The sequence below is a fragment of the Scophthalmus maximus genome, chromosome 4 (genome assembly GCF_022379125.1).
Source record: "Scophthalmus maximus strain ysfricsl-2021 chromosome 4, ASM2237912v1, whole genome shotgun sequence".
Taxonomy (NCBI): domain Eukaryota; kingdom Metazoa; phylum Chordata; class Actinopteri; order Pleuronectiformes; family Scophthalmidae; genus Scophthalmus; species Scophthalmus maximus.
The window spans coordinates 12,669,245-12,697,003 of record NC_061518.1 but is presented as its reverse complement, the minus strand read 5'-3'; the positions used below and the strand labels follow the sequence as shown (position 1 = coordinate 12,697,003).

At 41.7% G+C, this 27,759-nt stretch overlaps 1 protein-coding gene across 4 annotated transcripts in view; it reads left to right on the top strand.

The window, feature by feature from the left end:
- Positions 1-27,304, top strand: part of zfhx3b (zinc finger homeobox 3b) — a 320,474-nt gene extending 293,170 nt beyond the window's left edge. For 3 of the 4 annotated variants that reach the window (XM_047331745.1, XM_035627388.2, XM_035627383.2), the window contains 6 exons: positions 369-476; positions 10,922-11,058; positions 11,603-11,803; positions 14,292-14,415; positions 14,882-20,458; positions 20,648-27,304. In XM_047331745.1, the coding sequence (XP_047187701.1) occupies positions 369-476; positions 10,922-11,058; positions 11,603-11,803; positions 14,292-14,415; positions 14,882-20,458; positions 20,648-22,398 (7,898 nt within the window). In that variant the 3' untranslated portion in view covers positions 22,399-27,304. The remainder of the gene's footprint in view (positions 1-368; positions 477-10,921; positions 11,059-11,602; positions 11,804-14,291; positions 14,416-14,881; positions 20,459-20,647) is intronic. The other variant, XM_035627389.2, reaches the window with a different exon arrangement.
- The last annotated feature ends 455 nt before the right edge of the window (positions 27,305-27,759 follow it).

The following is a 27,759-nucleotide window of genomic DNA, read 5'->3' as shown; positions in this document are numbered from 1 at the left end:
CAGAATAAGCCATATATGAGTCATGGTCATAAATACGCTGAGAAACATAATAAATTAACTCTCAATACAACAACTATGATAATAATATTAATAATAATTATTATAGTAATAATAAATATATTTTTTCTACACTTCAACCCATATTTTGTAATTCTTGTCAAAATGAATTTCACAGTGATGATCAGACAGCGCAGGACACAGAGCAGAAAGCAGATTCTGCCCTCTTTGTCTGCTAGCCTTGCAACTGTGTGTCAGCAAATGTAATTGTTGCAAGCTCCTATAGAAAAAAACGCTGCCGTCCCTTTAAGTGCTTCCACCAATTCTGATGGCGTGGTGATTTACATATCCCGTCCTCCCTCCCCCTTCAGGAGAGCTGAGCGAGGATGTGGAGGCTGCTAGTGAGACCACCACAGACCAGGAGGACCAAACCAAAGACAGAGAAAGTGGGGGGGAGAAGGAGCTCACCAAAGGGACAGGTAAGGCCAATATTTACACCACACATATTTGAGGGACTATTATTCACAGGAAACACGTGGCCCTGCTCTTGAATGGCCCTGAACAAGAGGCCTGGCATCTAATTAAATTACACATTTTAACAAAAATATTGACAGCCTTTCTGAGCATCAAACTCTCCATCCCAAGGACTCCCTAATTCCAGTTCTACTTTCATGGGCTGCTCTTCCATGCTTCAGGTTTCCAGGCATTAAATCCCTTTAGATACACTGTCAATTTAGGTAATATGTTCTGGTGCCACGTGACCCGTGTTTTGTCTTTGCTCAGTAGGTGCATGTGAAGAGGAAGGCCTCTATGCGTAACTCCAGCTGAGCCATGTGTGTTCATGCACATGTGATAGCACTGCCTTCTCCTCAGTCTTACCTCTTGCACACACAAGAACACACACAACACTTACCGGTGTTTAATATTATCAGATCAGGGTGTTTTTATCTGGTGCTGGTGTGAAAGGCGCAGGTGGTGACTCCTAGGCAGGGGGTTGGGCTTAAGGCTGAGGGGAGGAGCTTTAGGCCTAAACAATCTTTGGCCAAGGGCAGGCTGCAGCTACATAAAAAAAAGAAAGCATTTGATCATTTTAGGATCAAATCATTTTCAAATTAGAGGATGTTTGCAGTTTGAATGGCTCAGCAGTGATACATTGTCAACCTTGAGTTCATGGTAACATGGATGTGTGTATTTTCTTTTTCACGTTGTGGGCCGTGGTAAAAAGAAAAAAAATTAACAGCTTTTTGAATAGTGCTGTACATTATGTGGTTTGAAAAGGAGTGTTTTGTATTATGAGGGATGATGGCATTGCTGCAAGAATCATTTTAAGATTCTTATAGCAGTTGTAATTTTCTTGTTGGTTATTCTGTTGCTAATATTTTTGCAGGAACAATTGTAGTGATGTATCCAAACAAATTGGTGTTCATTTGATAACACTGATGCTGTGTGGTAAAACTATCTATCTATTTTTCAATAGATACGTAAAAGATAGAAATAGTTGCCACGGCTGCCCAACTTTATCTCCTCCATGTTAACGAAACGTGTCTCAGACACAAGTTTAACCGGACTCAAATTAAAGGCAAGAGTCTACGACATGATTTTTTCTCTCCACATACTGTACATTGTGTGTGCATCAATGCATCCAATCATATACAATGCTTTTGTTTACTGACATCATCAGTGTAAATTAAATTTAGTTACATTTTTCTTGTTATGCACAATTGACTTTGCATGCCTGTGTTGGAAAAAAACAATGCTGGCAGTTGAGACATCTCTTATTCAATAGAAAGGATTTCTGATAATAATGATACTGAACAGTAACAGGCCTGGATAGATGCTTCTCACTTGTCTAACTTCTTGTGTTACTGCAGGATGTTTTGATTTACACTAGTCAGGTTAAAAGCTGGAAAACAATTCAGACCTTTTGCATACCTAAGTTTTTTATAAAGTGGAGGGGAAAAAAACTTCATCATAGTGTTTGAAGCCCAGCCTTTGTAAAATGTCTTTGATATTCGAACTTCTATTTTAAATGAGGCTGAGTTGTTTGTGCTCTTTGAAAGGGCGACACTCTTCTTTGATGGAAGAAATAATGATATGCATGCCTGACTGAATATGGCTAAAAGTATGTTTTAGCACATCAAAATAAAGCACTTTAAAAAGCATTAAAATGAGCTGGCCGATTAATAATTCACTCATACCTGTGGTGCACAGGAAGACGACTCCTCGCATTAGGATTCCTCCTTTTTGAAAGGCATGCAATTTGATACAAGCATATTCAGTTCCTTTCCTCCCCTCTGTCAGTCGCTAATCACCAAATAAGTGTGTTTCTGTGTTTTCACAAAGGAAATATGTGCTTGCATATGAAAAATTTACAGCTTCCCAGCAGCTTATTAGAAACGCTTAGTTAAAAATAGCATGTGCATTAGGGAACCAGGTCTGAGGTTCTGTTTGATGTCAGTGAAAAGGTGGGTGGGTTGGGGTGGTGGGTTCAGGGCTGTGTTGTCAGCGAAAGGTAGACAGCTCTAGTTTAATGGAAGGGGTCGCTTTTTGTACCTCAAACTTTTTGTGATTGATGAATACAATGCCCATTCAGAGCAGGCACAGGGAACCTGTCTTGTCGGGAAGAAGCGAGGAAGACCTCACAATGTGTCTGGTAAACAGAGGAGCACTTGTTTGGGCCTGTGATTGTCTGAAGATGTTTGTACAGTAGATACACAGATGGTGTGTATGTTTGAATATGGTGCACGGGCGTCTTGGCCAACCTGTTATTTATCTGAAAGGTGCTCATTCTCCCACTGTCTGGGGATGAGCTGTTTCTGAGGTCCATCATTAGAACTACTGAAGTATTTCTTCTCATCGCTGTCATGTAGCTGTTGGAAAAGAGCACAACATTGTTCCTTTACAAATGACAGTCACTGTCAGACAGACGGCATTAGCGAACACAGAAAAAAGACTTCTTCCTTTTTTAAAGCCACTGTCAATCTTATTTCCTCTTTCGTGTTTCACAGCTCCTCAGTATTCATTAAAATCATTTAGAGGTACACCAGGAGCCTTTGTAAAATGCATATGTATTTGGCATGTCATCTCTTGAAAGATGCCTTCATTATTCGGGTGTTGTTGTTTTGTTTTTTTATATATCTCAAAGATAATGCGTATACTGTATATATATGCATGCATTTAGACATATGTAGATGTCATATGCTTCCAACCCTACAGCCAATATTATGCAGTATATTATCACAGGGATATATATTGAAAGAGGAAAATACAAGTAAATGTAATACTAAAATCTTAATGTATTTGCGCAATGAAGTTCATGTTGGCGGTAACTACAATTTAATCATCCGGCATGATTAGTAATTCAGAGGGTCATTTTTTTTAAAGCTAGGTATGAAATATGCATAAATGGGCAGCCATGAGCCCCTTTCGTCTTTCTCCACACCTTCCTTTCTGGAAACGGAACCAGCAAAAGGCAAGAGCTCCTGCATTGGAACAGAATCCTCACCTTCATTAAAGCAGGTGGTGTGTTTATGCAGCAGCTGAATGTATGGAGATGCAGCAAGGAGAAAGGCAGGAGGGTGGTGAGTAGAGGGGAGATAGGAAGGTGAAGAGAGCAGAAAGAGGGGGAGGGGGTTATTACACCTGCAGACTTGTGCACAATGTGATTTGACATACTTAACATAAATGTATGACAGAGCTTGTATTGAAAGTTGGGGTCCCTTTGTAGGAAGATGGGGGAGAGGGAGAGAGAAATTGTGTCTCCATTCTAGTGCTTGGAGGATGGTTAGTCCTCTGAAATTGAGCTTGATAAATAATTATGTTCATACCTCTGTCCGAACATTCAATTTATGGAAGATGGAGGGAGGGAGGGAGGGGAAAAATTGTATTTCAGGCTGGGTCATCCATTTACTAAGATCAGACTCGGACTCATAATTAGACAAAAAGGTAACGACTAGAGAGGTAAACTACATTTCTCTGATATTCTGAAACCCAAGAGAACAACCTCTGATGACATAATAATAGTTTGAAATGTTTTTAATATTTAACTCAAACATATCCATTTACCTGATCAGCTCTATATAGTATACCACCATGTAGGACTTTGTCTTCGCTAGCTTTGGTTTTAAATGTTTCTGATTTTAGGGCACAAGTGTGTAGGAGTATTTTTGAAGCACCAATTAAAAGTCATGTGCAGTTCCAATTTAGCATTCAATTAGCTGCTGCACACTGTTTTTACAGAGTCTGTGTGCAAAGAGTGCACATTTTAGTCATTATGCCCCAAAACGTTGCTTTAACTTCTCACACTGGGCTTTATTAAAAAAATATCTAAATTTAAATTCATACATGATTAAACCTTGGTGTAATAGAGACTGAACGTCCACAGCATTAGTGTTGTTTTGATAATGATGATAGGCATGATTAGGTAATGAGCGTTAATTTTAGACTTCCAAGAGCAACAGTGAATTATCTGTAATGAGATGCCCATACACATTGTTTAAAATATTAATTTGACTGTGACAGAAACTGGTTGCTTGGCACCTTTCTCAGCAGGATGTTCCAACCCTGTGCTGTGTTTCTCGAGTCTTGTACAGTCGATCCTCACACGGAGAAGCCTAAAAAAAGTTTAAAGTTGACACTAGACGTGTGAAACTGTTTAAATGAAGACTGAACCAGCTGGGTGAGCTTATTCCAGATGTGTGTGTTTATGGCTCCACATCTGTGCAGATGTGCTTAAACATGCAGACGGAGCCGTTCAGGTGTGCTGTGTGTTGGGGAAGCCGATGCTGTGTGGCACACTCTGGATACTTTATTTTGTCTGTGTATCGAACGTGATGATTAGCATCCCCTAGACGCAGCACCGGGGCATTGCAGTCTGCTCGGGGCTGACTGTGCTCTACTGTTCGTCCTCTGGTGTTGCTCACCCAGGAGCAGACACACCGAATGTTATAAATTGTTCCCCGCATAATGGTGCAGATATGTAGATTTAACATTAGCTGGGGCTGAAGTCGAAATTGCCCGCTCACGGTTAGTTACAATCAAATTATTCAAGTTTATGTTATTGTTACTTTTAAGCTGGGGGACATTCAGTGCATTGGTGATTTGTTATTGCTTTTAAACCCTAAGTAGTATAAGAAATCAGGGGACAGCAGTGAAAATGTTTACATATTCATATCACGTCCTTCGAGTGCTTGTCATCCCTCAAATTATAATTCCTTTTGTCTTTGAAGATAATAGGCCATAAATTGTCCTTGTTTGTGAGCCAACTCCCTGAAAGCTCAGTGTTTATGGGTTTTACCACAAGGTGTCTAATGGTCGAGCACCAGCGCTGTGTGTCTGAGCGTCCTGTAAAGGTGAACGTCATGTCATACTATTGTTCACTGGCCTGGAAATTATTAAAGCTTCTGCTAATTAATAACCCGTCTAAATTTCTTCACCCTGGCTTGGCCTTTCTTGCAGTCATGTCGTTAGACTGCCTAATACTCTGACACTATGTCACTTGCTCTTATACTGCACAGTTTAGTTCCTTAAGTGCAAAATATGGACATCCTACTCATGAATCCAGAAATCCCTGTTTTTTTTTCTGTTCGATCGATTTTTTTGTTGTTGTAACAATGCCTTGAACAGACAGACACATTTTAAACAGACATAAAACATAGATACAAGTAAATAATATGTTGTGATTTCATATGTTGCCTCAATATCAGGTTTCCGTTTTTCCTAAAGTAGTAGTTTTCTCTATTAATGCAGAATAATTATCTGAGAAATACCAGATGAAATGGCACACTGCGCCTTATTGCTCTAGGCTCTGACACGGGCTGTAGATTAAATATCCTGCGTAGGAATAGGAAAAAGAAAAGACAATATTCAGACATTGTTAGCATAGTATTAAAAGAGAATGACTTGTAGCACTGGGGGAGTTGAATCATCTCGCTATTAATGACCAACTTGCCGAGGGAATAGAGGTGAGGATTTTCAGTGGTGCAAGAAGGAGAAGGCTGTCGGACGGAAGCCCTCGGTGTTGTGAAGGTGAAAGGTTTTTGGGAGCTGGGGAACAGAGGACACACTTTTCAGAAAGTGTACCGCTGAGCGCCCTTGTGTTTCACTGTGCAGGGGAATCGTGGTGCGAGTTTGAGTTTAGAGTGATTGGCAGACTGTGGCTGTTCTGGGCAAAGTGACTGTTAAGCTATGCAGCCTCGCTGGCTTGGACAAACTGGATGATAGCTTCTGCTTCTTTTCTTTTTTTTATAACCGGAGGCCTGAAGCTGCCAAGGCAAGACCAGGAACTGTGGTAATGAGGGGGGCAGTGGCTCCGGAGATGATGGGGACCCCATGTCAGCGAGTAGGAGGGGAGTTCCCCTCACAAACAATAGGATTATTTTTCACCATAGTCCACTTTACATATTTCTTTTTAACCGTAAATCATAATTTAGGGTATGTAGAACCTCTCTTAAGGACAAAGCAGACTAATGGCAGCTATGATAGCACTCTGGGGAGATTTCTCACCCGTTGTGGTTGATTCAGTCTGTGCTGTGTCCGTCACTCTGTCCAGCAGCCATCTTTTTCTCCACTTGAAAGCACAACAAGGCTGTGATTGCTCCAAAGACCATTGCTGTGTGCTGACAGCCCCTTTGCTGCTTGAATAATACAGTGCAGCTTTGGGAGGTGAGACAAGGTGCCAAAGTCCAATTCACTTACGGGACTCGACAGCAGAAAAGCCTCTGGTTTACGGAAAAGAGACATGAATTAATAATCACCTAATTGACTCTTGGGTTTTTGTTTTTTTGCTCCACTCCTGCTCTGCCTTTTGTGCTATCAAACAAAAGCCCACCCTGTGTATCTATCAGAAGAGGTTTGGTGTGGATGGGGGCTCTGTCTAATGACCAGGCATGAAGAGGTCAGGGTAACAGACTCCTGACAGATATTAAGGTCACTGACAGAGGAGAGGGGTCTTTGTGTACGTCTACACATGAACAGGATGAGCACTGACCAACCACTGAGGTTTGAATACATAATTCAACTTGTGTTTTCTGACATTTTAGTTTCACTCAGTAAGTTCTTAAATTGTGTAACTTCAAAAGTAACTTGGCCAGATGGAGTATTTTAGTATTATATATTAATAACTGCAGTTATTATGTTTCCAATATTTTAACAATGTCACCATGGTGATATTTTTTGTGTGCTCCCCCACCATGTACAAAATCATAAAGGAAAACTACACGTCCATAGACATCCATGGTATATCTCACTAGGGAGTCACTGTCTGTTTTTTCCAGACAGTACATTGGTCCTGTAATACTCCTTTACCTGGCTCCAACAGGGGTTTTGGTTCTGATCAGCAGCTCATATTGTCAATACATGTCTATCATGTGTGAGCAACTATGCTCTGACACCAGTGTCCAATCTGCCGTGTTCGACTCTATCGCTCACACATGCGCGCGCACACACACACACACATACACATACACGCGAGTTATTCTCTATTTCATTCCCACCTTTCCAATGTTTCGGTCATTTTTTTTATCACCGTTGACAAAGTAGAACAGGATACAGTAGTTGGATGTTAGTCACAGTGCCGGTGATGGTGTCAGGGTGTAGGATTCTCAGGAGACTGCGATTGATCAGATTTATGAAGTCTTAATTGGCCGTGACGAGCGACTGCGTCTGAGTAAGCCTCCCCAGCCCTCCGTCGGTCCCCCCTCGCTGTCTCACTTTCTCAGTCTCTCACACATAAATATAAAACATCCTGAGCGAGAACGCTGGGTTGGGCCCCTTCACAGCAGCTCTCCAGTGCCTTACCATAAACAGCCACTTGTTTCACCTCTCTGGTGCTAATTGAGTAATTGTGGAAGTGGAATATACTTATGATCAATTATGTTTATCCGCTTAATCATCAGGCTGAGAGGATACTTGTGTCTACTTAGTCCATGCTTTCTCTGTGTACTGTATGTATGCACTTTATGGCTTCAGCACAAGCCCTGCTCATGACAGAATTTATTTTTTTCACCGAACTTCTTTGTTAGTAGCACAAGGTAAGTTATTCTCAGGAAGCAGAAATTACACACACGTTTCATCCTCAAGAAAATTGCTATTTGTTTCTTTCTTTCCGTGTACAAATTCAGTGGAAGCTAAGATTCTGTTTTTTCTTTCCAAAAAAAGGCAGGCATTTGATCTGATATGAATAGTTTTAACAGATGTTGTTGGGTTAAGGTTACCATGTGGCTGTGTTGCCATCTTCTGTTCATGCCCCATGAGTTGGAAAATAGTTGTGAAATGTATAATACGAAATCACCAAATAGCTGCATGGTTAACTTATAACTATGCTTTATGTCCATTAAAAATGTGCTCGTCTGTGCAAGGCAGTGTTATAAAAAACCTAGCTTGATGGAGGTTTTATCTACAAACTCATTAGATGTCACAGCATGTGCAGCTCAAAGTAAATGCCAGGTTAGGAGTGGGGTTACGGTCTCGAGAAGCATCATCCAAAACACTTCACAGTTAAGACTTCACTTCCCAGGATCCTCAGAAATGAACCTGCGAGGCTTGGAGTCGATCGGATGAGTGGTTGTGGAGAAAATCGAGGGGCAGACAGAAAGAATGTCATAGATTTCTGGATTCCTTTGTAGGATCAGCCGATGAAGGAGAGATAGAAGGACTATATGCAGGGATTGATTCTGACTATGACTCACAGTGCAACATCAGAAATATAGCCCAATGAGTTGTTAAAGAAAATGTATCGTTATCATATCATTATTAGGGCCCTTAATCTCAGGGCGAATTGATAATCTGCGTAGTTTTACTAAATAGTGTGAAAGATCACACGACCAACCAGATTGTTGAAATGTGAAGGTGACCACGGATGACTGCTCTTGTTTTCCTCGAGAGATGAGTTCAGGGTAAGTAGGAGTGGACTGCAGTGCAGTTGAAGAGGATGAATTGTCGAGGACAGTGCCATGACTGAGAGGTTAATGTCAGGGAATGGGAGGTTCCTTTTGTTTAACATTCCCTTTGTTTATTGGCGGATGTGTTTAATAGGATTGACTGTGACTGGACCCTAATAGGGCCTCCCTGGCTGATCCCGATGTCTCTGGGAGATCTTGCAGGCTGCTCTGTCCAAAGCCAGGTCCCCCACTGGGTAATCAGCTCAACTGCCCTCGTCCTGATTGGAGCTGACATTTTAATGTCTGGAGCAGGAGCGTGGTCAGCCCCGCTTAACCTGACCCCCCACCAAACCACCCCTCCCGTACCAATGCCCTCGGTTCTCAATTTGCCCTTCCAGGACTGTACAAATCAGGCCAAATTTAACTCTTTATGGGCTTGTTAGGGGTTGGCAAGACAACTCCTCAAGTTTCACAGTGAATTCTTTCCACTGGTGACAAAGCGTAGTGCCACTGCGGCTCCCCCCATGCTGGCTCCATGTGGACTTAGCTCCTCTGTGAACCACCGCTTAACCCAGTGTTAAATGTGACGCCTCACTTTGTGTCAACTCTAATTTCTTTTCTTCCTTTATAAAGTGTTGCACTTGCAAATTGGTTTGTATGAGGCCTTTCTCTGCAGATATAGAAAGAAAGAGACTTGCTATTTTGTTGTTTTTATTCGTGTTGTTTGCTTTAACATGATTAGCTGTGTGATTCAGTGTCTGGACTGGAGAAAATCTATAGGTAACTACATAGAATGCAAATCTTTTCAAAGACTGGCTGCCCCCCAACAGTGACTGGCCCCTTTTTCTTTACAGTTCCACAGACTGAGCACCAAAGCATGGCTGTGTCTTGTAAATATGCTCGGTTATGACTAATCATCACTCTGATGTCATCTTTGAGCCCAGTGGCATGTTTTATTTGTCCTGAAAATCTTCAAGTTAAATGAAAGCTTGTTGTCGTATGCAACCTAGCTTTAAGGAGATATCCAGATTTGCTTGGGGGTTGAAAAGAGGTTTTATAATCTTGCTGTCCTATTTTTCTTTGTCACAGTCCACTTGCACAGAGCTACAGCACACTGGGGAAGGCTTAGCAGGTTACAGAAATGCAGGTCAAACAGAGAATTTCACTGGCATCCACCTGCTTATGGAAACAAAGAGCTGAGGATTTTTTTCCAAGCTGGGTTAAATTGTAGGCCCTCCTAAACAGTTCTGTCTTGATCCCTTTGAATTACCAGATCACAAATTCTGGAGAGGCATAAGTGTGACTATTGTTCAGGTATCAAAAAATCATTTCCTGCAGCAATTTTTTTCCGTGACAAGGACAAAATGTACCAGATTTGAAAAGCTTTTGTAAAAGTCTTTGCTTTGTTGTTAAATTTGCTCCTTGATATGTTCACATTACAAAAATCAGGACCATTTTAATCACATCATGACATTCCGTTACTATTGAATGAAAACAAGGCTATAACTTGAAAAATACTGTAAATTAGCTGACGTGATCGTTGCATGTATGTGAAACACGACTACCCGTGAACTCTTATAAACATAAGTCGTACCTGAGGAAAAGTCATTAAAGTAACAATTTGTATTTTCTTTACCCTCCTTACTGTATGATGAGGTCGCAAGGTGTTTGTGTACCTTGTCTCATGTGGACTGAAAATATGTGGTGGTGTGAAACCTAAAGCTGCACCCTGTGGCAAACTAATATTTTTATTATCTGTTTATGGTGTTGTATGATATCCTGACAAGCCAACACTGACAGAGGCAGCCCATCAGAGCATGTTGGCTGTGCAGCAGCATGGGAGACACGAGTTAGATAACAACACTTTCTCTGCCCTATTCCCATTAAATGCAGTTATATAAAAGACATTCCAAAGCTCTTTATCCAGTGTTATTGACTGACCTCCTCCCAGGCTGCCAAGTCTTCACCTTGTCTTGACATATCTGCTCTCTTCTCTTTCTCCCCTCCATGTTTATGTGTGTCTGTGCAAATGTGCATGTGTTCAGCATTGTCCAGCCACTTGGAGCGGCACCAGTCGGAGTCACCTGTCCCCTCCAAAAGGCCCTCTTCACGGTCAGAGACCCTAGAGAGCCAACTCTCCTCGAAGCGTCCCAGGACAGCTGAGAAGAGCGCTGCGGAGCAGGTGAGTTAAAAAAAAACAGAGAATTTTATTCAAATGAATGCCTTCAGATGTTCATGACACTCTTTGAATTTCTTGCTAAAGGTTATCTCATCCTCAATTACCAAGCTCTCATTATAAGACTAAAACTTGCACAGTTAAAAAACTAAAAGTAAAAAAAAGTACTTTAGTAACATTGAGTCATTTAGTTACTTAGTTAGCTCTCTGACCCTTTTTATATTAAGCTGTTTTTTTCTCCAAATATGCTAAAATATTTTTGCCTTTCTGCTGCAGTTGCACTGCTAATTGTGTATAAGGTGGAAAATCGATATAGTATTTGACAGATGAGAGCACTTTGAAGTGGGTGCCAAGACTCAGTGGTGCTCAGCATTGCACACTTCTCTGTGATCAGAGGGACCTGCTTGCTTGAGGGATGGGGGCCCCACTCTTCCCCCTGATCTGCAGCTCCTTTTCAAGCAGGCTCACTGTACCCACCCCACCCAATTCACCCCATTAACCCTCTGTGAATCTTCCCCCTTTCTCTGTTTCTCGCTCTACCTCCACCCAGATGTACCAGTGTCCCTACTGCAAGTTCACCAACACAGACCTGAATCGTCTCAGAATGCACGTGATGACGCAGCACTCTGTCCAGCCCATGTTACGCTGCCCATTATGCCAGGACATGCTCAACAACAAGATCCACCTGCAGTTCCACCTCACACACCTCCACAGCGTGGCGCCCGACTGTGTTGACAAGCTCATTGCCACAGTAAGTCCTGTACTGTGTATTTTGCATGTGATTGATAGAGAAGTGAAATGTGGTATGGTTGAAGTGTCCATACCACATTTCCCTTTTCTTTACTAACCTGCATATATAAAGTTTACCTGAAGCTGGCCTCTGTTTTATTTGATTGGTTGGTTTTAGCTTTGCATGGCAAGAACAAATTGTTTATCCTAGTCATCTTGTCCTGTAGCAAGTAAAATACACAAGTATGTTAGGTATTTACGGTATTTATCATGTCAGATAATGCTTTCGAGGAAAATGTACAATCTAATCTAATCCAATCCAAATTTGAATTCAAACTTATCTATCCACTGTGTCCCATGGGTCTGTCATTATCTCGATAGCAATTTATATTTTTGTGTTAGAGGCAAGGAACCCAAAAGCCAGTGGAAGCTGCTCTGTGTTCTATAGTCCCAGCTTATTTGTACTTATACATGTTATAGCCAGTCAGATTGCAGCCAGTGGGTCAGGTCAAGGACCAGTGTTAAGATTCAACAATGCCAAGAGGATGAGTGAGTCACTCTTAATCAATCCGTCACCCTGGAGTGGTTGCCTTTGCTGTGTGAACAATTATCATTCTTGCCTTTTCTCCTCTAAATTGCCAACATTCAGTCCTTTATCAAACACAAAGAATTCTTTTAATTTTGAAATGGCTGCAGGCAATCCCATTGGCTCACTGGAAATGATTGGTCCTCTTCAAGATACACATTTTCTCCTCTTTTCCATTGTCTTAATGTGCCAATCATCAGCACATTAAAAGCCTTTTTTTTCTAGCTCTCTAAGTCATTTAGGCAGGGGAACTCATAATCTGTTTTTTTACTTTTTAATGATTTCAAGATGAGCTGGTCTCTTAGCTCGCACTTGATTTATTACAATGCTGACATTCTTGCCATGTCTATGATCACCTGTGTGCTAGTCAAAACAAAGTATTTTATTATGAATGTTAAAATAATTAGTCAAAATGTAATAAACAGTCTCACCACTTCATGGAGTAAGAACAATGGAGATGGTATTATTCACTACAAGTCAACTTTCATACAAACAATTCCTGTATGTGAAGATGGCGTATACAACAACACACACAAACAAATTTGATATCAATGTTCAGGTCGACTCCTACAGGGAATTAGTATTGCCTGTAGCTTTAATCATGTGGTTTTTGACTGTCAAGTCCTGAGGTTAGATTTACACCAGCTGCAATGCACTGGTGCATCAGTTTCTACCTTGAGAGAATACTTTCCTTGCCTCCTTTACTGCTCATCAAGGGAAAATAAAATTTTATCTGCCCTCTTTTCTTGTAAATCACTGAGCAAATCTTTGTTCTGCTCTATCCTGTGAAGCTAAATAGCTGGCTGGACAATCACCGAATAAAACATTGCTCTGTCTGCTGCCTAGCCGTCTTCATCCCCCATCTAGAAAGTAAATGGCAAGCACATTAGTATGGTAGACGGCAATATTTATTTCTTTTATAGGAGGTAGTAATGTACTGAACTGCTATAAGGGTAGTGTGATAGAACAGGGGTAATATAACACACATTAAAGCCAGCACCTTTTTTATAACTGGTGAATGCAGATGGAAAGGTACTTTATCCTTTTCACGGGTCTGAGGAGAGGAGTCTTATTAATTCAGAAATAGGTGACTTTTATTTCTTGTCAAGCATGCACGATGATACCCTTCACTCTTCCACCCACCTATTGTCTTTGCACTACACTCCTCCCTGCCACATGTCTCTCGTGTCTTGCTGTTTCCTATATAGTACATATTTACAAACATGCATGCATATATGTGTGCACATGCCTTCACTCCTACCTCTCTCACCCTGTCTCGTTTTCTGTCTGTATAAGATAGGGGTAATGAAAATAATTGCACTTCATTAATTCTGAGTTTGGCTGGATGATTTTGAACTATGTTTGCCAATTAGGCTGTCCAAATTAAAAGTGACCTTGGGATACTCTGTTCACTCCTCTAATCGTCAAATTAAGCAGTTGTCTAGAATCAGTCCACTTTGTAATGTAAATCATTGCATTTCTGTGACTGTCACTGCTGTGTGCATTCATTTTCCACTTATCCTCTCGAAGAGATAGAGAAAAACAAAGATGGAAATAGTTGCATGTTTTTTGCCAAACATTTTTTTCTGTACTTTGAGATGGAAAGTGTTTAACCTTGATACCCCTCTTGCGAGAGGATGCTGCTGCTTATGGGTGTATGACATGCTACAGTACGTTCAGCTGTGTTCTCACTGTGTCTATATAGAGTAATTTGAGAGCATATGGTACATATGGTAGATTAATCAAAGCATCAGGCATACAGATCTGAATTGTAGCTTTACAGTAAACACTTTTGATCTAACTGCCTTCTTGTTAAATACTTTGTGTATCCTTTTGTTTTTACATGTAGTTTTCCTTGAATCATTAAAATATAGCATTATCTCGATAACTAACAGCAGAATTCCTTTGTGCTCTGTTTTCCTAGGTGACAGCAACTGAAGCACTGCCAGCAAGCATGTTCATACCTGTACCTAGTCCAGACAGAGAGACCCAGAGCACCCCTCATGCTACAGCCAACTCTAACTCTGATGATTCAAAGAAGCAAGCCGGTTAGTAATCTGACACTGTTAAAAGATTGGGTTTAATTTTAGAGAATGTATTTTCAATTACAGTAGCTGGTGTTTGTGGTCTGCTATGTGTATGTTGTCACACTGGGTAATCATGGCTGATTACAATAAATGAGGCTATACTAACTTGTATGACTTACATAGATTGAAAGAATTAGTATACAAGAAAAGAATTGCACTGGTAAAAGTTAGAAAAAAAAGTTACAAAATTTGATTTTCCACAAACAATGTAATGAAAGGCAAAACACTTTTTTAAGTCAAGACCTTCACTCACAACAAGAAAATGTAAAAAAAAGTAATTGGCATATAATTAGTCATTGTTTTTCCATTTTTCCCATATGTACGGCCATGATTTGTGCTTTATTGACATAACTGTGGGGAAAATATATTGCTTTGCAAATTTAGGCACCTAAGGAATCACTCTTATCTTTGCTTTATTTATTCACAGATGCATCAGATGCTGATCCAGAGAAGGGGGTGTTATTCCCCACAGAAATAGCTGAAGCTCGCAAGTCACCTCTAGAAGATCAACAATCAGAGAGGGATGATGCCACAGGATTCCTTTGCTGGAAGAAAGGCTGTAATCAAGTGTTTAAGTCCTCCAACTCCCTCCAGTTGCACTTCAATGAAGTTCACAACAAAAGGCCCCAGTTGCCTGTTTCAGATCGCCATGTCTACAAGTACCGCTGTAACCAGTGCAGCCTGGCTTTCAAGACTGTGGAGAAACTCCAGCTCCATTCACAGTACCATGTGATCAGGGCAGCTACCATGTGCTGCCTTTGCCAGCGAAGCTTTAGAACGCTACAGGCCTTGAAGAAACATTTAGAAACCAGCCACCTGGAGCTGAGTGAAGCTGATATCCAGCAGCTTTATGGGGGCTTATTGATGAATGGTGACATTATGGTAATGGCTGACCCATCCCTTGGTGAGGAGCATGGAAGTCTGGGAGAAGATGACAAAGAGGGTGATGAAAGTGACCCTGAAGAAAAACAAAGTCCAACAGGCAGTGACTCTGGCTCACTGCAGGAAGATTCTGGATCTGAACCTAAACGTGCTTTGCCATTCAGAAAGGGCCCCAACTTTACTATGGAGAAGTTCTTGGATCCATCTCGTCCTTTCAAGTGCACTGTATGCAAAGAGTCTTTTACACAGAAGAACATTCTTCTGGTTCACTATAACTCTGTCTCCCACCTACACAAGGTGAAGAGGGCTCTGCAGGAGTCCACTAGTGGTCAACCCGAGCCTACCAGCAGTCCTGACAATAAGCCATTTAAATGCAGCACTTGTAACGTGGCATATAGCCAGAGTTCCACTCTGGAGATCCACATGCGCTCTGTTCTACACCAAACCAAAGCTAGGGCAGCCAAACTTGAAGCAGCAGGAGGGATCACTAGCTCTGCAAGTACTCCTGGGTTAAGTGGTGGAGGGTCCAGCATCAGCACTTCAACATCTAGTCCGAACCCAGCAACTAACTCAACCCCTAGCTCAGCCAACCACAGCTCTTCTGGGTCTCATACAACTAGTATTCTTGGAGGAAACCATACGAGCCAGGCTCATTGCATTGAAAACCTTGGGAACTCATCAGTGAACTGCCGTTCCTCACCATCTGAGAACCATGACGTGAAAAAGACAAAATATACAGACATGCTGTCAGCGAGGGGGCAACAACAACAACAACAACAACAACAACAACAACAACAACAACAACAGCAGCAGCAGCAGCAGCAGCAGCAACTTCAGCAGCAGCAGCAGCAACAACAGCAGCAATTGGCTCAGGCTCAAGCCCAAGCTCAAGCTCAGCTTCAGCAAGAGCTCCAACAGCAGGCTGCCATTTTACAATCACAGCTATTCAACCCAGCACTTCTGCAGCACTTCCCAATGACAACAGATGCACTTCTCCCCCTGCAACAACAGCAATTGTTGTTCCCTTTCTACATCCCTGGAGCAGAATTTCAGCTGAACCCAGAAATCAACCTCAGTAATGCACTTGGCCTAGGAGGATCCTCCACCTCCTCGTTGCTGGAAGATCTAAAAAACTCGGCTCAGCAGGCCCAGCAGAGTTGCTTGCAGCAGCAATTGATGCACCACCATCTTCAGCAGCAACATCAACAACAGCAACAACAACAGCAGCAACAGCAGCAACAGGCTCAGGGTCAGATGGCATTGCTTCAGCAGAGTGCATCTCTCCTCCAACAGGCTGAAAAAAAGCAGAGATCTCACTCCTCCCTGAATGAGAAAGAAAGAGAAATACAAAGAGAGAAGGACACAACAGAAAAAAATGAGGAATATGTTAGCAAAGATTCTACAGACAGCAAGCTAAGAGAAAAGAAGGACATTCAGCATATGTCAATTAACATAAACCATGATTCTGGATTGCCTCCACCAAGGATTGCTTCTGATGCTCGAGGAAATGCAACCAAAGCCCTGCTGGAAAATTTTGGGTTTGAGTTGGTAATTCAATACAATGAAAATAAACAGAAAGCGCAGAAAAAAATGGTTGGACCGACAGGATCAAGTGGTCCAGGTGGGATAACAAGAGTGGTGGACCCCATTGAGGGATTAGAGAAACTGGAATGTGAAGCCTGTGGCAAGCTGTTTTCAAACATACTGATTCTAAAGAGTCACCAGGAGCATATCCATCAGGCTTTCTTTCCATTTCGATCCCTTGAGAGGTTTGCCAAGGAATATAGAGAGCAGTATGATAAACTCTACCCACTGAGACCCCCTACACCAGAGGCTGCTCCAGCTCCTCCACCACCCCCTCCTCCTCCACCACCTCCTCCTCCACCCCAAAGAGCTCCCACACCAAATATCCCTGTCTCTGCTGCCTCACTTACACCTCCAACTGTACCTCCCCCACAGCCATCAGTTTCAATGGCACAAATTTCCATGCCAATGGATTTGCCCCTCTTCTCACCGCTCATGATGCAGTCTATGTCTCTTCAGTCTCAGTTGCCTCCCCAGTTACAATCTGTTGAGCCTAGCCTGGCCTCAGACCTGGCCCAGCTTTATCAACAACAGCTTACGCCAGCCATGCTACAGCAGCAGCAGAACAAGAGGCCACGGACGCGCATCACAGATGACCAGCTTAGGGTCCTGCGACAGTATTTTGATATCAACAACTCACCAAACGAGGAACAGATTAAAGAGATGGCAGACAAGTCAGGGCTGCCACAAAAAGTAATTAAGCACTGGTTCAGAAATACCCTTTTTAAAGAGCGACAGCGCAACAAAGACTCACCATACAATTTCAATAATCCACCAACAACAACTCTAGAAGAAACAAAAGTGGACTCAAAACCTCCTTCCCCTGAACCTCAGAAACAAGATTTATATGGAAGTAAGAGATCATCCAGGACTAGGTTCACCGACTACCAGCTAAGAGTGCTACAAGACTTCTTTGATGCCAATGCTTATCCTAAAGATGATGAATTTGAACAGCTCTCCAACCTTCTGAGCCTTCCCACTCGTGTTATTGTTGTGTGGTTCCAAAATGCTCGCCAGAAGGCCAGGAAGAATTATGAAAACCAAGGTGATGGGGTTAAAGATGGTGAAAGACGTGAATTGTCAAATGACCGCTATATCCGCACCTCAAATCTGAACTACCAGTGCAAGAAATGCAGTCTGGTTTTCCAGCGCATTTTTGATCTAATTAAACACCAAAAGAAGCTGTGTTACAAAGATGAAGATGAGGATGGACAGTATGACAGCCAAAATGAGGATTCAATGGATCTTTCCAATGAATGTTACACTCCCTCTGGGTCTTCCTGTCACACCCCAATGCCCTCTTCTTCAAGTCTCTGCCCACTTCCCCCCTCCACTTCAGCATTCTCACACCTCCCATCAACTGAGAAAGAGGAAGCATCACCAGCATCCACCTCAAACCTCTATGACGAGAAGCCCAAGCAGTTACCAGAAATTTCTGCTGATACACGAGAAAACCAAACCACAATTAAGCAGGAAATTGTGCACCAACCCCAGTCTGAGGAACAACACCATAGACCTCAGAGAGAAGAGAAGATTCAAACAATGTCCAAGTCCATCAGACATTCATCCCCTTCCTTTTCTCAGCAACAACAACAATGTGGTCCCTCAGGCTCTCAGACAAGCCAAGCATCATCCCAAAGCTCTCACATGAGCCTCAATCCACACCTTACCTCTGCCACACAACAACTGGCACAACAGCTCATCCCTTACCAGTGTGACCAGTGCAAGATTGGCTTCCCCTCTTTTGAGCACTGGCAGGAACACCAGCAATTACACTTCCTTTCTGTGCAAAATCAATTCATCCACCCTCAATTCCTTGACCGTCCAATTGACATGCCCTTCATGCTATTTGATCCTAGCAATCCTCTCCTGGCAAGTCAGCTACTCTCTGGGGCAATGCCACAGATCCCCAGCAGCTCTGCCACCTCGCCGTCCACCCCCACCTCCACCATGAACTCCCTGAAGAGGAAGTTAGAGGAGAAAGCTGGCACTAGTCCAGGAGAGAATGACAGCACAAACAGCGGAGAAGAGCCACAGAGAGACAAGCGCCTCAGAACCACCATCACACCTGAGCAGCTAGAGATCCTTTATCAGAAGTATTTATTAGATTCAAATCCTACACGTAAAATGCTTGACCACATTGCTCATGAGGTGGGATTAAAAAAGAGAGTAGTGCAAGTCTGGTTCCAAAATACCAGAGCTAGAGAGAGAAAAGGTCAGTTTAGAGCAGTAGGGCCAGCTCAAGCTCATCGCAGGTGCCCTTTTTGTCGAGCTCTTTTTAAAGCAAAAACTGCCCTGGAGGCACACATTCGCTCTCGTCACTGGCATGAAGCCAAACGTGCTGGATACAATTTAAGTCTTTCTGGTATGTTACCTGAACAGGAGGGTATGCAAATAAAAATGGATCCTCTAGAGACATCGAGTTACTCACAACTGGCCTCTGCAAACAGTGATGGACAAAGCTCCTCCATGTCACCAGTGAACAAAGGCATGGATTTGTCTCCCAGGGCTCTACTGAGCCCTTCATCCATTAAAGTTGAGGGAATGGAAGATTTTGAGAGTGCAACCATGTCTTCTGTGAACTTGAGCTATGATCCGAGCAAACTGGATAATGATGACTGTTCTTCTGTGAATACAGCCATCACAGACACAACCACAGGTGATGAGGCAAATGCAGATAATGACAGTGCTGATGCAAAGCACAGCCAGAATAGTGGTGATTACCTGTCTAAGTCTGGGGGCACAATCCCCATCCTTGAAAATGAGGACCAGATGTCCTCAGGGCTTGTAAGCCCTGCGACAAGCTATTATGCTAAGGACTATGACAATGAACATATAATTGACCACAGTGAGACGTCCAGTCTGGCTGACCCCTGCTCGCCAAGTCCTGGAGCATCAGGTACCAGGAGCATCGACAGCGGAGATCGACCTGGACAAAAGCGCTTTCGAACCCAGATGAGTAACCTCCAGCTCAAAGTGTTGAAATCCTGTTTTAACGACTACAGAACTCCCACTATGCTGGAATGTGAGGTACTTGGCAATGATATTGGACTTCCAAAGAGAGTGGTTCAGGTGTGGTTTCAAAATGCCCGTGCCAAGGAGAAAAAGGCAAAGCTCAACATGGCCAAGCATTTCGGAATAAATCAGACATCCTATGAGGGGCCGAAGACTGAATGCACTTTGTGTGGTGTCAAGTACAGTGCTCGCCTCTCTGTTCGTGATCACATTTTCTCCCAGCAACACATCTCTAAGGTAAAGGATACTATTGGCAGCCAGATTGATAAGGAAAAGGAATACTTTGACCCAGCCACTGTCCGCCAACTTATGGCCCAGCAAGAGATGGATCGCATTAAGAAGGCCAATGAAGTTTTAGGACTGGCACAGCAGCAGGCCATGCAGCAGCAGGGGATGTTTGACAACCCTGCAATGCAGGCTCTGAATCTCCAGTCAGCCTATCAAAATCTGCAAGGCATCCCACCTGTCCTTTTGCCAGGGGTTGGCAGCCCCTCTCTTTCCAGCTTTAACTCATCTAATTCAGGTACATCACCATTTTGCATTAATGTACTGATATGTAGCTAAAATTCGTACAGTCACAAATGTTAACTGCAAATAAACCCATTTCCTATTTTTGTTATATTCGAATAATATGTTAAGACATGATTGTTCTGCCATCAAACAATATACTTACTAATTCTTAAAAATGTGTCTCTTTTTGAAAAATTTCCAGCTTTAACTCCTCCGAAACCTTCAAACCTCCTGAACTTGCCTGGTGCCAATGTTCCCTCACCTAGCCTTCCAACATCCGGATTGCCCAACAAGCCTCCCTCCTCATCGTCTATTGCTGCATCTAGCCCAGCCCAGACCAGCACATCTGCTTCCCACTCAAGTCCCACCACCTCATCAAACTCCACTTCTTCAACTGCTCAGTCTGGCTCCCGGCCTGAACCCCCCAAAGAACGTGATACTGAGAGGGTAAGGGAGAAGGAGAAGTCCAAGGAAAAGACAGAGAAGCCCGCAACCCCATCATCAACTGGAAGCACCCCTGCTCCTTCCACTTCTGCTACCAGTGCCAAGAAGGAGAAACCAGACACAGCTGTACCTGCCACCTCTATGCCCACACCTGGCATGGAGTATGTGGTAGATCCTGCCCAGCTCCAGGCTCTGCAGGCAGCTTTGGCATCAGATCCCACAGCTCTCCTCACAAACCAGTTCCTACCCTACTTCATGCCTGGCTTTTCCCCATATTACACTCCACAGATCCCTGGAGCTCTCCAAGGGGGCTACTTGCAACCAATGTATGGTATGGAAAGTCTATTCCCTTACAACCCAGCATTGTCGCAAGCATTGATGGGTCTGTCTCCAGGGTCCCTGCTGCAACATTACCAGCAATATCAGCAGAGCTTGCAGGAGGCACTACAGCAGCAGCAGCAGCAACAGCAGCAGCAGCAGCAGCAGCAGCAGCGGCAGCTTCAGCAGATCCAGCAACCCAAGGCGAGCCAAACTCAAGTTCCCTCTCAATCCTTGGGGGATCGTAAAGAATCTGCCAAAGATCCAGTGAAAACGGAGAGGAAAAAGGGCAACCCCCATTGTGACCCCCCCACTTCCTCCTCCTCTCATAGTAAAATACCCGCTGAGCAGAAAGAGATGGATGGCAAAGCTGGTGACGCCCATCTAGACCAGTACATCGTCCCCAAGGTGCAGTATAAACTGGCATGCCGCAAATGTCAAGCAGTTTTCAACAAGGAAGAAGCGGCTATTACCCACCTTAAATCGAACTGTTTTTTCGGTCAGTCTGTGGCAAACCTGCAAGAGATGTTGCTGCGTGTCCCCGGTGGCGTAGGTGCAGGGGCTGGAAGTCTCTATGACTGCCTGGCTTGTGACACTACGTTGGATGGAGAGAAAGCACTCAGTCAACACCTGGAATCGGCATTGCACAAACACAGAACAATCAAGCGATCCGCCAGAAATGCCAAAGAGCACGCTACTAGTTTATTACCTCACTCTTCAGCCTGCTTCCCCAATCCTAACACCGCATCTACCTCGCAGTCTGCCACTCATCCCATCAGCAGCCCACCTCCCCAAACATCAGCCACCATGCCATCTTCTGCTGTCTCCTCTTCCTTGTGCTCCTCCTCTACTACCCCACTCAACACCACAGCTGCCGGTAAACCCTGGCCCCAGGCCCCTTTCTCCAGAGCTTTAGCTGGGAAGCCCAATGCCAGTCCCTCCTCTTCCTCCTCTTTTCCTCCAGTGTCCTCACCTTCAACGGTTACCTCAAGTTCATTGAGCACCTCAGGAGTTCAGACCTCGATACCAACAGACGTCTTTACTGACGAGTCTGACTCTGACAGCAGTCAGAAGTCAGCAGACAGGCTGGGCAGGACGGCGGAGGAGCCGCAGCAGCCTGGCTTTGTCAAAGACAGTAGTAGTTGTAGTAGTAATCTTGCTAGTGTAGGAACAGACTCCATCAGATTGTAAAAGAGCTTTCAGTGATGGACAATATTTAAAAAACACTCAAAAAGACAAAAAAAAACACAAATGGAAAAAAAACATAAAAAGCAGCAATGTTACAAATACATTAAAAGTATACAAACCAATTTCAGAAAAAGATGTGTAAAGACTAACTGCAATTCCAAAGCTTGTAACCAAAAATTTAAATGTTAGTGGATTGTTTTCCCATATCAACATGCTGGTTTCCATTTTGTCTTTGTTTTTTTTTTGTTTTTGTTTTACTCAACTGAATTACATGCATACTAATATATGAGAATAGAAAAGATCACTGCAGTTATGTTTTGGATAATGGAAGAGGAATGCTGTACTGTATGGCAATGGACTGCCTCAAAGTTGACAAATGGCCCAAGAACCCTTTTGAAGAAACACGAGTCAACAAGCTGTCCCTTTGTTTTGTAATAATTTCTACTTAATAGCACAGTCACAAAAAGCCAGTATGTACTGTATGGGAGAATAGTCTATCAGTTTTCTTGCTATTTAAGCATTCAGATACCAATGGCTTGCGAAACTAAAAGAATAATGTAATGTCTATTTTATTCTCAGGTCAACAGCTCACAGATGTTTTTCTGTTACAGAAATCCATGTTTTACACATTTTTATTTCCATCAGGAGATGAGCATCTTTTTCTTCTTTCTGAACTTGATTTAATAATAGAAAGTTTTAAGTTGAATTCAATTTTAATAAGGCATTGTTTCTGGGCATTCAAAAAGGGTAAATGATTTTAACATGAGAAATCCTTTTAAAAGGGGGGAAATACCAATCCCATCATACCCAGACAAGGAAAGCACTGCAGATACAATAATGGGTGATAAGAAGTTTTGATTAAAAAAACAACCTTCTGTATTTATGATAGATATGAACATTTTTGGTGTTAAGTAGATTGTTGCATTGGAAATGAATTTAAACAGTATGGTAGGTTGAAAAAAAACTTTGTGTACATTTAGCTTTTGTATTGTCCAACTTTAAGACGCTTCATTTGATGTTGTCTTGGTCATTCCGATAGACTAGATTATAGACAGGTAATTTATCTAAACTTTATTTCTGTCTTATTCTCAACTTCTTGGGAAACATTCACCCAAATGCCCCTCCTGACAAGGAAGGATCCTCTTTAAAAATTATTTAAATTTTATGGTATGGTTGGTACTGTGCTAGCCAAAAATGAAAAGGATCCTGGGTGAAATATTGAAAGTTTTATTTTATTTAATTTTTGTGTTACCTTTGTGCACTTATCACTGTCTGACTTATATTTCTCACTCTACTTGTTCGCACTTATTTTTCCTCTGCTCTCCTGTGTTTGTAGATATGTACACTACAAAGCAGGTCTTTTGTTCTTCGTGTGGTTACAGTCTTTATTTCCATTTTGACATTTTGGTTGTCATAAATGAAAACAAAAAAAGAATACTAATAATAATTCTCACGCTTTAAGACAAAAAGAAAATCCAAAGACTAAACACTTTCACCATTGGTGCATCAAGATGAGAAAAGAGGCTTCTTTATACTTGAGAATTTGTTGCTGTTTTTAGTGGAAAGAAAACAAAGTTTTAAAAGATAAAGGAGTACGCATCAGAGTTGCCGTTTCTGCTTCTTTGCAAGCAAACAGGTAGCTTTTTTACGTAAATACCAAAAACCAAAAAGGGCCCTTGTCCTTGCATTGTGGAGTAGCACCGTTACAGAGCCATTGCAGTTTGTAAGATAGAGGTTATTAATCTTTGTTTGACTTTTTGTCACATTCAAATGTCCATTTTTTAAAGAAAATGTATAAGGTCTGGTCTTCAAGGACATACGTTTTGCTGCTAATGTAGAATTTTGAAAGAAAAAAAAAGAGTACGTAGATGCATGCTCATTTTGCTTTTGGCTAAGCTTTAACTTAAACAAACAATAAACCAATTTCTTGCCTCTGCAACACCTTTTTTTTCCTTGTTGCAAAAACGGAACTTTGAAGACTGTGAATATATGTTCCAAAGGACATTTTGCCGATTTTCTTTTTGAACAGACCAATGTTTAAAGCCAATGATCTATAACGTTTGTAAAGACCAGTGCATTCCAAATATCACATGGATTTTTCTTAAGCAAGGACTGATCCTATTACATTTAATTGCTTTTAATTGTCACAATCTCCTTTTTTTTCCCTCCTCATTTTAAAGTGACTGTAAACTGTTGTGTAGATTTTTTTGCATCATTGGTTGCTGAACTAAGTGACCTCCATATGTCATTTCGTGCTGGCATGGAACATTGCTGAAAATCCCTCCATCCAGTCAAGGTTGTTGCTCACTTGTCAAGCAAGTTATAGTGGTTACCAAAAAATGTATATAATACATCTGGTACTGATGTGTCTCAAAGGTTTAGTGACATTTATGCCAGTCAACATACAACTAGTCTCAGAAGGAAATGATGGCTGTTTTGCTAAGGTGTCGTTGCCCCTTTCCTGGGAAATCCACCAGTGACTTGTCCCATGGGTCTGCAGGGTGCCACTTCCACACATAGCTCACAGGTTTTTAAGGGACATCTTCATTCCAAAGCATTATTTCTGGAAATAGTAGGAGGTATTTTGGAGATGTCCCTTGTTTTCAAATACTTAGGATGCTTTCATGTCCAAAGAAGTCCCCCACTTAATTTTATTGCAATGGAAATGGATGTGCATACGTATCCCCACCCTCTCACTGATGATCTGCAGTTTTATTTTTTAAAACCAAAACCCAGACATATTTAAATTTGTGAAGAACTACCTTTGGCCACTATTTTTATCGCGGATTTATTCACCCTGATCAATATAAGGCGGACTCTCAGAAGTGTGTTTAAGTGCTACGTCTTGCAGAAATTTGGTGTTAATACTACAGCATGCTGTTGACAGTCAGAAGATTTGGTCTGCAAGCTTGCTAATTAAGATCAGTTCCCTGAAATACTGTTCATGTTTGTTTTCTTATTTTGGAAAAATCTTAAGTTGTACAGTTTTTCTCATATGTTTGCTTTATTTTAATTTTTGGATAATGTCAGACATTTTTTTTTTTTAAAGTTTTTGTATTTTAGTTTCTGTATATTACTTTATCATAAATTAACACAAGCTTTAATTTGAATTGCTGAAATTAAGAAACAAAAACAAAAAAATATGACCTGGCCACTTTATGGTGTTATATTGTTCTTTATAGGCATTGTCTCAATGATACTGTTGGTTCCCTTATTTCCAAAATGTAATCTTTTTGGGCTCTTTTGTGGAAGACAATTTGAGGTCTATACATTAGATTCAGCCAGCGTGTGTGTGTGTGTGTGTGTGTGCGTGCGTGCGTGTGTTTGTTTCATGAGAGCCAGCATCAACTCAATTTCTTGTTTGCCTTTTATTATTTTTTATGTAACACACCAAAACAAACTGAACCACAAAGCTGGATTATGAATAATTGAAATTTAGAAAATCAAATTTTAAAGCTAATGATCACAAATGAGGATGATGATACCGAAGCACTGAGCAGTTTTTACTTTGATTGAATATATGAATGTGGCCAAAGCTTTATGCAGTTGAAACAAAAAGAAAAAAAAAATTACAAGTTGTGCCCCAGATAAGTGTATATTTTATTGTGGCACAAAATGTTATTGTGGATAATTGGATCCACTGACTTGCATTGGGATACTTGATTTTAATGGACATTTACAAAGAGAGATAAAGACAAGGTTTTGCTGTAGAGGTCATCTTTTGCCCACTGTGAAAATGAGCGTGTACCTGTATACAAATATAGATATATTTAAAACAAGACATCAACTTTTTTTGTTTTTTGTTTTTGAGATGAAGAAGTAATGAAAAGAAAAAGAAAAAGGACTCTGGGAAGCTTTGGAGATCTTGTTGGGAGGACATGAGAGGCTGTGGGCACACCAAAACTGGGCATGGGAGCCGAAGGCAGGCTCAAAACAGCTTTAAAACCACCTCCTTATTTGATTACTGACAACTCTGTAATGGGAATGGACTCTGGAACCAATGGACATGTGTGACACAGAGGAAAGTCCTTAGATGAAACTGAACTTAAGTGGCTCCAGCTGCCTCTTCCCCCCTTTCTGTCTGTCTCTTTCTTTCTTCAGCTCTGCCTCCGCTTCCGCTCTTTGATGGACATTTTCCAAATTTCGGGACAGGATGGACAGAGATGCTTGCTTAATTTCTCCCAGTTCATGTTGCTACCTGTTTCATTTCCTTGTGCTTGTCTCGGGTTGACAAGTAAAGCTCTCCAGTCAAACGGCGGCTCGCCCCTCTCTCTGTTGATTACAATATCTGAAAGAGGAAATAATAACAGAGAGAAGGGAAGGGTTCTCAAAGGTGTCATTCTTAAAGAGGCAGTTACACTAAAAAAGCGTATTAACCAAAATTAACAACCAAACTAACAACCAAACAACCATTTGCTCCAACTTGAAAGATGAACTGTTACTTGGAGCTCTCTGTTCCTTTTGTGACTTCTGGTGCCACAATGTTTTTTTATGCTTTAAGTTTTTTCTTTTTGTTTCCTTGAATTACTCCTCCTTCGAGCCTCATAAGCATGGCTCTGTGGCTCCAGGCAGCCCAACCGAGGGTAGAAAAAAAACAGCCTTGCAATGTACAAAAAAGAGCAAGTTAAACCAAAAATGTTGTTCTTGATGTCTTTTCTATACTGTAGTCTTGTTAGCTTTTTTGTTACTGTAATTATATGATGAAGATTTCCAAACTGTACCAAATTACATGGAAACTAACATACATACAACCACACGGAACTTCAGACTTTTAAAGAAACTTTTGTCACAAAACCTTGTTGTCCTAGTTAAGTTGATTGTAGATGGTAATTGAATATACTCCTTTGAAAATATTTCATCAAGTATGTTTCTTGCTCATTGTGATACATTAAAAAAGTATGAGCATAAATTGCACTGGTTTGGACTCATCTGTCAATGTTGTGGGATTTCATCACTTGCTGTCAACAGGCTGTGTGGAAGAACTCAAAACACAAAAAACGTAAAAGACCTATCCATTCTTTTTTATACATGCAAACAACAGCTGCATTAAATTCTTAAATATATATATGTGCATCTTAAATCATCTGATTTGACACAGTGTATTCACACCATACATAAACTGATCAATATGGAGCCACATTATTCGTGCTGTGAGTAAAAATATAAAGTTAGCAGTGGGCATTGCAATCGGGAGTTAAGGGGGCCTGGGTATTTCTGCCACTCATCTGGTCAGATCACTTCAGCTTCCGATTCTACCACTGCATTATAGTTCCACCACTAGTGATTGTATGTGTCCTAGCCCCTCTTAATGCATATTAGGTAATAAATGTGTACTTCTTCTTAATTACAGTTGGCTATGTGCAA